This window comes from Vespa velutina, chromosome 5, assembly GCF_912470025.1.
Source record: "Vespa velutina chromosome 5, iVesVel2.1, whole genome shotgun sequence".
In the NCBI taxonomy this organism is placed as follows: domain Eukaryota; kingdom Metazoa; phylum Arthropoda; class Insecta; order Hymenoptera; family Vespidae; genus Vespa; species Vespa velutina.
The window spans coordinates 306,369-316,560 of NC_062192.1; the positions used below are offsets into that span (position 1 = coordinate 306,369).

Sequence of the window (10,192 nt, forward strand, 5' to 3'; positions counted from 1 at the left end):
TATATATATATATATATATATATGATCTGCGTTATTACGTAAATAACAATTCAGCGTGTAAGAGGTAGAAAATGCAGTTATTTCGAGTTTGGTATGCATAAAGATTCGCAATACCGGGAATGGACCAGCTGACGCTTTCACTGACGCACGAGACTCCGTCTTCTGGCCTCTCGTTAAATGGGGGAAAGCCCAATAATGTGGTGCGCAACCGGTCGATCCAAGAATCTTTCGAATGTAGACGAAATCTTAAAACGAAAATCTCTTATGGAATCTAGAGAAAATGATTTTTCATCTCGGGATAAGGAAGGTTCCATAAGGAAAGTAAATTCTTATGAAAGTCTCTTCTTCTTCATAGTCTCTCTCACTCAAATAAAAGAAAACAAGTTAATGAACTTCCGAAAAATCGTGCAACACAGGCTCGGTTGAGAACAACTCGCGTTAGAATTGGTTTCATCTTTCTTTAGAAACGACTACAAGGAAAAAAACGAGACTTTTATCGCATATAAACAAGATACATACATATAGCCACGTTGATTGTGAATCACTCCTCGAGGAATTCTTTATTATCTGTGTCTATGTCTGATCGGAGACGTCAGTTTTACAGCAGATACGCTCGTTCATCCTTTGGAGTGTATACACGTATCAAAACATGCAATTTGTGTACGTATCACATATAAATATAGTAGATATATGTAAAAGATATACATTATATTGCATTTAACAGAGAATTTAAGCACACTTTCATTTGCTGACGTCGATCAAGTATTTTTAATAGGTATTTCCATCGAATCATCCACAGACTCGTTCTATTATTGTCTCGAATTGACGCTGAATTTCTTAATAATTTAAATATCCGTTTTCCCCTTTTACGTAAATGCGTAACAAGTAACGAGATAACGTTTAACATTAAATGCCTAATACAATTGTCAATAGAAAACTTCTTAGATCGCTTCGGTCCACTTTGCCAAATGTATTTGAATGTATACCAGAATTCTTGGATAATGTTTCTCGGTTAATTCTTCTCTCTCTCTCTCTCTCTCTCTCTCTCTCTCTCTCTCTCTCTCTGTCTGACTTACTACCACAACGGTTTCACGTGATGCGTGAGTAAGGAATCAATAAAGCGGATATTGAGCGAATCTCTCATATATATCTATAAATATATTGAAAAGATAATTTGACAAACCTTTATCAATGTCATTTGCCACAACATTACGAATACCAAGGAGTTTCGTTGCTATAGCCGTAGCACCGCAACCACTTCCAAGATCCAAAACGTTAATATCCTTAGAACGTATGAATATATTTCTTTGTTCTTGGAATATGAACTTAACTAGGCCCTGTCCACCCGGCCAGTATATAGACCAAAATGGATTCGTAAAAGTTTGTTTTTCCACTTGGTCGAATTCCTTTTTTACTCTATCAAATGGATCGTGATAGAGAGAACATCTTGGTGTTAGAAGAAAAAGCTTTAAATCAGGTGTCATGTGATCGTTAGTGATTTCCGTGTATTTTAAAATAGTGTCTACGATTTTGGCTCGTTCAGCGATATCTCGATCGAGATTTTCCCAATTCCTATTCCTAATAGTTTCGATTAGAAGACTTGCAGGTAATTTTCTCGACATCGAGCGTTTAATCAAAGTACACGATGTCATTACGCCTCTTCCCATTCTTTGAATCCTGAAAATTGAATTTATTATGATACGAATTGTTTTAAAAAATGGCACACATCGAGTATCACATCGAATAGAGAGAAACGAGTTATGTAATAGAACGGAGCGAAAAAAAAATTAGCAGTCTTGTTTTATGCATCGTCACTCTGTCTCGCTTTCATGCGGTTGATGAGCTCTAGACGCGTTGGGATTCCCGCCAGTTCTAAAAATGCTCCTGCATAATTAAGCTTCGTATATGTATAGGTTGCGTGTAAAATTAAAGTAGAACGAAAGTAGCGATCGTATGTAAAATCCATGTGGCTCGACCTTACGCGTCCGTTAAAAAGTATGCGGTAGACATTAGATCTGCAAAGATTATCGAAAATTTATCGAGAAGCTTATCTCGCCTATAACATACTGCGCTAACCAAGGTAACTATTGATAATACTTTACCGCGTTTGGGAAAGGACTAAAAGTATGCGTTTTCATTACGTACGCATATAGGCTTCATATGTATGTCATTGAGAGACGAGACAAGGAAGAAAAAAATGACGAAACGAGGAAGTTTTCATCATCTTTCTCGATATTTATCTTTGCACACATATGCTATCCTCGATAGATGTCGATGATAATGGGTGTGTTGTTATCGATTACACGCATACTCGAACGAAATGCTCAACGACGACGACGACGACGATTTACTGCGTAGCGTATTGTACCCGTGTATCCTATGTACAGAATTAATATATTGACCAGAGACGATCGATGATCGCCGTCCGTCCCTCCCGGTTGTTGAACGCGATTCATATCCATCAACATGACGAAATTTGCCTTCCGATAGGCCAATTTTTTCTTCCAACTTTTGAGATCGAGAGAAACGCGAGAATATGATAAATATGCAGACAGATAAAATCTATTTTTTTTTTTTTTTTTTGGCAGAACCTAGATTCAAATATGACTCTTGTCAAAAAGTATGTAACAAGTGTAATAGGTTTAAGAGCTTTCGACGAAATTTAAATTGGAGATTTTCTTTTTCCTTTCCCTCTCTCTCGAATCGAGCAAAGGGGAAAAACGTTCGTTACATATGTATATCTTGTCTGTTCCTCTTTCCTTTGGGATTTATCGATAAACCATCGCGCCGTCGTGTTGTATGTACAAAGGGGGCACGGCTTATCTGGAATATCCGTGGAAACATTACACGGTTCTCCACCGTAACGAAGGAGAGATAAAAAGAGGGGGAATAGACGATTTATAAAGGCGCGAGACGCGATTGCACAGCGATCATTCTTTACGCGGAAAGAAGCACGAGAGGGCGTATACGATTGAACTCGCGTTCATCAGATAAGTCCTCCTCTCGTTCCCTCTCCTTTCGATGTGTATGTTCGCGTGAGTGCGACAGATAAGCAAACTATTGCACAACGTTGCGTTTACCGCAACGACTGGTGGACATCAAAATATTTGGAAGGTTTTCGAGTACTAGGAAGGAGAAAAAAAAAAAATAGTGGACCGAGTCTGTGACAAGTCGACGGCCGAAGAAGTAAGAAATATATTCCAAAGGAGTTCAGTGAAGTGTTACGAAGAAGTTACAAATCGGGGAGGATAGAATCGGCTATGATCGACGTGGAAAAACTTACCGATATGAGCTGTCAAGGACTACAATCTTTTTCGTTGAGCACGATGGCGGAAAGGTAATTATGCAAATTCACGTGATAGCGCGCAAAAAAAATTCAAATATCTAAAACTGACATATTAGTTCGAATCTTTGCCGGCATTTGTTTCTTCCGTTAAATCTCTCTAGTTTGTTTTTCTTATACTTTCGTGACGGATTAAACGGACGAAAGCGGAGAAAAATTGGTATTATCAAGGGGGAAAAAAAAAACCCGTGTTTCAGCGCAAAGCCAACGTGGAACATGGAGTCTCGAAATTGCAAGTGTTCACGCGGAAGCAACATAACCTGCGGCATGCTCCCGACTCTACGTGTCCTGGCATCTCGAGAATGCAACGATCAAGGCAGTATCTGTATGGTACCGCTCGACGTCAAAATGGATGCTGCTAGTCACCTCCAAATGATTTTACTCGAGGCTTACTGCCGTGAAATTGGAATAAGAGTATCGAGAGTACCGCTACATACGCTGCAAAACTTACTGGGTCCAGGACATTCGGATCTCTCTTGCGTTCTCATTGACGAACCTTATTCCACGGATCCACCTGAATGAGGAGAAAGGGCCCAGTCTCTCTTCAGATACGATATTGAAAATTGAACATTGAAAATACGTCAAAAGACGGGTAAATACACACTTACGTGCGCTTGAATCGGCGCGGGAGGAACAACCATCGAGCTACGACGATGTTTTTTTTTTTTCTTCTTCTTTTTGGGGATTGATTCTCGTGCCTTCGGATTGGTCGATTCTTCTACGCAGAAAACGCATGACCTACATCTTTACAGCGAATCGCTTTCACGTTTACGTCATCTTCTTACGTGACTTCGCTCTATAATGTAACGAACGTCTATGGATTATCGATATGATTATATTTTTTTCTATTATATGGTACAATTCATATTGATTTGTACAATCGATTGTTATAAAAGGAAATAAAAATATGATAAAGTTGTGATTAGATTTGACACGGACTATTTCTTAGACTATTTTCCAACTTTCCTTACCCTTTTAATACTACGAACAAGTTTCATTCATTGCGTTTATTCCTTCGCAGCTAACCAAGTATTTGAAGAGTTCAAATATATCTTCCATGGAGGACTTAAAGATCCTAAGCGTGACGTGAGTAGGTATATTAAAGAAAAAAAAGTCTTAAGTAACTACAAAATATTGTACATCACAATTGACAAATATTACCCGTCGTTTGAATTTCGCCCGCCAATCGCGTAACAATGCATTTATCGCCGTATTAACGTTTGACTGACCAATGGCATAGCGTCGCGCCCGTTCCCGCGACCCCCTCCCCGGCCCCCTGGCTATGTTTCCCAGCGGCAAACCGTAAATTCGCTTTTTAATGCAGGCCTACGTCGGAGATAACTTTTCAATTTTTTGGCAATTCGGACGATGGCGACAAAATTCGAGAATCGCTGAATCGTCTGGTCCAACGACGCCGTCTCAGCGAGATAGCTCTCGAATCTACGCACTTTACGTTTCAACAAAAGCCCGCGCTCAGATTGCAGGTATGAAAAAGTTGTAAAATGAAACTGACGAATTTTAATTCGAGGAGAATCGTACGAGGATCAATAGAGATCAAATTTTTCTAGATTTTACGTTTGGACCGATCGAACGAGCACGAGGTTCATTTAGGCGACGAAATCAATCTTCATTGCGTCGCCCAAGGAAGTTACGGTATTCATTTCATTTGGTACAAAGATAATATGCTGGTAAACGTGAGCAAAGCAAATAGGTAATTTCGTAATAATTCGTATCGTCATTTCGTTCTACTTTTCAACGGGTTATTTATCGATTTATTTATTCTCATGTTCATCCAGAGGAATTCGACACGAGGATCTTCCTAACGGCGCATTGGATATGCACACGTCGATATTAAAAATCGATAAGGCGACTATATTGGACGCTGGTCAATATACGTGCCAAGCTATCGATCGGGGTGTACAGCAATGTAAAAGTCTTTACGTACAAGTGAAAAATGAACCGGATGTAAAGGTTACGCCGATGAGTACTACCGTGGAAAAGGTGAAAATCCCTTCGGATCTGATTGAACGAAAAGAAAATATTCCCGAAGCGTCGAATATGCCGAATGAGTTTTCCATAAATCAGTCTTTTTTGTATTTCTTTTTTTTTTTTTTTTTTTTTTTTTTTTTTTTTTTTTTTTGTAAACAAAATTTTTCTCTTTCATTGTTAAATGTTATCTTAACAGTGATCGTAAAATAGAGATTATATGGATTCCAGGGTAGCAATATACAACTGACTTGCACAACGCCCAATATGCATAGTACAGGTATAGGATTCGGTTGGACGAAGAATCGAGCGTTACTTAAGTTGGAACCAGGTAGTGAAATTTGGGAGGACCTTTATCCAGATGGTAGCATTTTAAAAATTACGAACGTTCAGGTAGAAACGTCCATTTATAATAATAAAACCCTCATAATTCGCCCTCAGATTTATATTGACAATAAAATAATTTTAGAAATCGGCTATATATACGTGCAACGTGGCACACCGGTCGATGTCCGTGCGAGTAGAATTGACGAATCGAACTTTGGTACCGACGTGCTCTAAAGAAAAATCCTGGGCTCTTCAATGGCCCGACACAGCTCCTGGCTCGGAAGCTTTGCTCGAATGTCCACGACGTTTCGTCGGTCCTAAAGTATCGAGACTTTGCTCGATGAAGGATGCGACCACTCCCGAGTGGTTGATGCCAGACTTTTCCAATTGTCTTTACGAGCCATTGCTTCGTCCTTACGACAGAGTCAGTCTCGACTACTGATATTAATGATTCAAATTCTCTTGATAATTCTATCTCCTTTATTTTCTCACTTTCATTGCTCGTAGTTCCGAAGCTTGACGCTGGGCTATCAAAACACAACAGGCTCGGAAACGATAATTGCCTTTTGGAATGTACTACGATCGCGCGAATTGTCGCTTTATCCGAACGAAGCTGATCGTATTTTAAGTATGCTCGTTGAAATCGAACGTTACCAACGTACCATCGATCCGTCCGATTTACATCGCTCTGCCGAAGCTCTGACGCGTATCGTAAATCGCATATTGAACGAGGAAAATTCCATTTTAAGTCCGCAAGTAAGGACTTCAGGGATTACTACTACTACTACTACCATTATTATTGTTGTTGTTATTAGTATTATACATAGGTATCATGTTTACTTATAAGATGATCTGCTTCTAAAACTCATTTTGTAGAGATTATGGATATTACTGCAAATAGCCGAAAAAAATCTAATGCACTGGTCGAAAAAATTGAATCAAGGCTGCGTTCACTTGTCCCTGTCATCAATGGTCGTCGATATTCAACCCTTGCAATCTTACAGCGGTGACATGCACTCTCTTCAAATCCCAACAAACGATTACATGTATTTCTCAAAGACGTATCTTTTCGAAAAGAAGCATTCGGAAGACTGTATTGACGCGATACATGTATTCTGTTATTACAGCTATCCTGATTGGTACAACGACAATATCTCTATACGTCTATGGAAAAAGAGATTCAGAGATGGCAAAAGCAATAGTACGTACAAAGGAATCGTCATTGTTTATAAAAACGTTTCTAGCTTCCTTCCAAACGTATACGTCAAAGAGCTTGAGTAAGTATATACGCGTACCTACTTATATATTATGTGTCCAGATAAATGGAACAAAACAAATCGTATTACAATCGTTAGTCATTTAATGAAATTACTTGTGAATTTTAGCGACGGTACAGACCTAGAGTATTGGATTAATTCGCATGCGATTACTGTAACCGTGCCTTCCTTCAAATCTGACAAACACAATAAAGTTATGATCGATCTGCATATGAAACAATTACGAAATCATTCTGGTGCTTGGAATGTTTCTTGTGGACTTATGGATTACTCAGGTACCTGGAATCTTAATGGTTGCACAGCAAATACATTTCCAGGGGATGTTACGATTTATTGTTCGTGTTCTAATACCGGTACCGTTGCTCTTTTCTTGACCGCTAGGGCTGTAAGGGTAATTATCCTTAGAACGTTATAAAACATTTCAGATAGACAATTCGGTCATTTTCGAGAAACCATTCGCACCAAAAGTTTCTTTTTTCAGGTAGTATTAGCAAAGAAGGAACAAACAACTTTTATCGTGACACTTGGCTGTGGAAGTTGTCTGGTTCAATGTTCGCTATCGTTGTTAATTCTTGGCATATATTGGTGGAAAAATCGGAGCTGGTTAAATTTTTTGAAAGTACAATGTTGCGGTGCTCTGATCGGCGCAATGGCCCTGTTCATTTATGCGATACGCGGCAATCTCTCTGATGTATGGAAAAACCAATGTATCTTAATCTCCTATGTTTAATCCTTATCTATTTATCTCCGCTTACCTGACAGCTTCGCATTGTATTTTTTTCTACAGAGTAACTACTCTCTCGTTGCAATAGGATTGGAAGCATTTCTTCTTGTTGGCATGTCGGCTCCCATATCCGAGGCTCTCATAATATATTCTCAACTTGTTCATATACGATCGAATCAGCATCTTCAACCCACAGTCATCGCTGTTATTACAGGTATAGGATACATTGTTAATGTATAAGATCGGGATATAAAAAAGATTTTTGAACGACAAGTTTCATATAGGGGTACCAATTTTGGCTGTACTAGCCACCGAGCTTACTCACAAAAGTACCGGTTGGCGACACGAATCTTGGTGGTTGATTCATGGAAGCGGAGTATACAATATATTCGTAACTTGTGCGACCGTGATGTTTTTCGTATTTATGATACTCTATATGGGTGTCCTTCATAAAGCTCATGCACTCATAGAGGAAAATGTTATGAAGAAAGAAACAATAGAGTCGAGGTAAGAACCACGCTAGATTTCACTTTCAATAAAAGTAAAAGTTCCAGTAAAATTTCAGGTAAAAGACTTTCATCATTTATTATTCTTTACAAAGCTTATCTTATTGTACCGTTTATACCTCTAAGATTGGGTTTTTCGGATTTTAGAGTTCTTTCTTTTAGGACAATTGATTGTACTTACGTCAGTCATTCGACGTATAATAATTTCTATTGAAGCTTATGTGCCTTGAAAAATTTTACTGTATCATAAAGAGTAAAAAAAATTCTTTTTACAGAACGCGATTATTGCATCGTGCCGCTGTAATTATATGTGGCATTATTGCCACGGAAGCGTCCTCGATCTTCTACATTAATTCAACCTCAATAATTTATCATTATGTCTTCGCATCATTATCTTCCGTTCTAGTAAGTATATAAACAAATTTTAAATAACGTATATTATACTTGTAGAAATTTCAAATGACGATATTAACAAGTAGTAAAATACAATAATGAATTTATATGCAGGGTTTCATCATAATAATAGCATACGTCGTTAGCAGCGAGATCAATTTACTTAGACCAATATTACGAAAACTTAAATGGAAATTGGAAACGAGCAACGAACGAATTTCAGAGCCGATTAAAGGTATAAAATGTTTGATGTCGATATGTCTGACGAATGAATGATTGAATGAATGAATGAATGAATGAATGAACGGGTGAGCGAGTGAAAGAACAAATATATGAATGAATTACACGTCATTTTATGCTCAGTATGTTCAAAAATCGAGGCAGAAATGCAAAACGATGCCATACCACCACCTCCGTCGTCCATCTTGGCCGAACCTTACATAGAAACTCGAGGAATAGCAGCTGGTAGCATAGACATGCGAGAATTTACTACCGAGACCTCTTCTTATTCGAAATCTTCGACATCCGTTGCTGGCAGGTACTTGCCTGAGATTCGAATCGATCGACCGGACGACATCAATCTTGAAAACTATAATACTAGCCCGCGAAAGTATCAAGAAGCATTCGATACAGCTTTTGCTAAGCGAACTTCTCAATGTTTAGCCGAGTCTTACGGTGTTACAGATCGTAACGCTTTTCGAGATTTTTCTATTCATCAAAACGTTCCATCTGAATGCTCAGGCAAACTTCTTTGCAGCGCCGACATAGAATCACGTTTAAGTGCAATGCCAGACGTAACGTTGGCGGTGAAAACGGATGTAGAACATTTGACGGGCGTTGAATTGAAAACGAGAGAACACGTGAACGTTATTCCCGATATTGCTAATACAACGGAACGTAAACAGCCCGACGGCGAGGAAAAAATGCCCGAAATTCGAATTACAAGTTGCGAGACTACGACTTCTGGCATGCTGGATCGTATCTCGCATGATCTCGATTATCTTTTAAATCGGACTCACACCAAAGAAGAAGTATAATAGACTTTCCAGGATTTTTTTTAAATAAACATTCTCGTAAATTTTCTTATCGTCTCGCGTTATGATAGGGCGCGCTATTACTTCCGACTTATTGGAAGTTCATTATATATTTGAAATCGAGCACGTACATTTTTCTAAAATTCTTGTGCCGATTATTGTAACGATACTTTGATGACGATGAAACAATAATGCTTGCCCCGCTTAAATTTAATTTCTTTAGCGTTTTTATGCGTAGTTATTAGATTCTAAGTGTACATTTGATTTTTTACAAAAGCATAAGTCGTAGAGAAACTTCATACGACGTTGTTGCACAATGTATAATGATTTTATTTCTGAAAGAAAAGACGTCGTAAAATTTGTATTATAAAAAATAAAAAGGAAGAAAGAAAAAAAAGGAAAAAAAAAAAAGAAAAGAAAAGAAAAGAAAAGAAAAGAAAAGAAAAGAAAAGAAAAGCGCGCTTAAGGTCATACTCGAGATCAGAGTAGCCTTTCATCGTGATACTCCATCCATACATCAATTTTCTATAAGTAACGCGATAATTCTCTTTAACTGTAAAGATCTAAGGAATAAATCTTTATAGCACAATCGTTCGCTCAAA

General features: G+C 38.2%; 3 protein-coding genes across 11 annotated transcripts in view; 2 read left to right on the forward strand and 1 right to left on the reverse strand.

The window, feature by feature from the left end:
• LOC124949342 (electron transfer flavoprotein beta subunit lysine methyltransferase-like) overlaps window positions 1–4,214 on the reverse strand; it is a 9,918-nt gene extending 5,704 nt beyond the window's left edge. For 2 of the 5 annotated variants that reach the window (XM_047494277.1, XM_047494276.1), the window contains exons 1-3: window positions 3,795–4,214; window positions 1,184–1,677; window positions 39–245 (exon numbers count right to left, since the gene is read on the reverse strand). In XM_047494277.1, coding sequence (XP_047350233.1) covers window positions 39–245; window positions 1,184–1,677; window positions 3,795–3,808 — 715 coding nt within the window. In that variant the 5' untranslated portion in view covers window positions 3,809–4,214. The other 3 variants (XM_047494279.1, XR_007101047.1, XM_047494278.1) reach the window with 3 other exon arrangements.
• The window catches only part of LOC124949325, a 12,836-nt gene extending 2,657 nt beyond the window's left edge, over window positions 1–10,179 (forward strand). For 2 of the 5 annotated variants that reach the window (XM_047494213.1, XM_047494214.1), the window contains 15 exons: window positions 4,365–4,437; window positions 4,668–4,827; window positions 4,912–5,054; window positions 5,140–5,344; window positions 5,561–5,722; window positions 5,799–6,080; window positions 6,164–6,412; window positions 6,533–6,933; window positions 7,042–7,324; window positions 7,415–7,624; window positions 7,721–7,871; window positions 7,942–8,164; window positions 8,439–8,568; window positions 8,671–8,791; window positions 8,920–10,179. In XM_047494213.1, the coding sequence (XP_047350169.1) occupies window positions 4,365–4,437; window positions 4,668–4,827; window positions 4,912–5,054; window positions 5,140–5,344; window positions 5,561–5,722; window positions 5,799–6,080; window positions 6,164–6,412; window positions 6,533–6,933; window positions 7,042–7,324; window positions 7,415–7,624; window positions 7,721–7,871; window positions 7,942–8,164; window positions 8,439–8,568; window positions 8,671–8,791; window positions 8,920–9,593 (3,467 nt within the window). In that variant the 3' untranslated portion in view covers window positions 9,594–10,179. Of the gene's footprint in view, window positions 1–94; window positions 661–4,364; window positions 4,438–4,667; window positions 4,828–4,911; window positions 5,055–5,139; window positions 5,345–5,560; window positions 5,723–5,798; window positions 6,081–6,163; window positions 6,413–6,532; window positions 6,934–7,041; window positions 7,325–7,414; window positions 7,625–7,720; window positions 7,872–7,941; window positions 8,165–8,438; window positions 8,569–8,670; window positions 8,792–8,919 lie in introns of those variants that run through there. The other 3 variants (XM_047494212.1, XM_047494215.1, XM_047494211.1) reach the window with 3 other exon arrangements.
• On the forward strand, window positions 1,833–4,270 carry LOC124949347. The gene is made up of 2 exons (XM_047494289.1): window positions 1,833–3,337; window positions 3,541–4,270. The coding sequence occupies exons 1-2, from the start codon at window positions 3,261–3,263 to the stop codon at window positions 3,863–3,865; spliced, it is 402 nt and encodes a 133-aa protein (XP_047350245.1). The 5' UTR covers window positions 1,833–3,260; the 3' UTR covers window positions 3,866–4,270.
• Window positions 10,180–10,192: the final 13 nt, after the last annotated feature.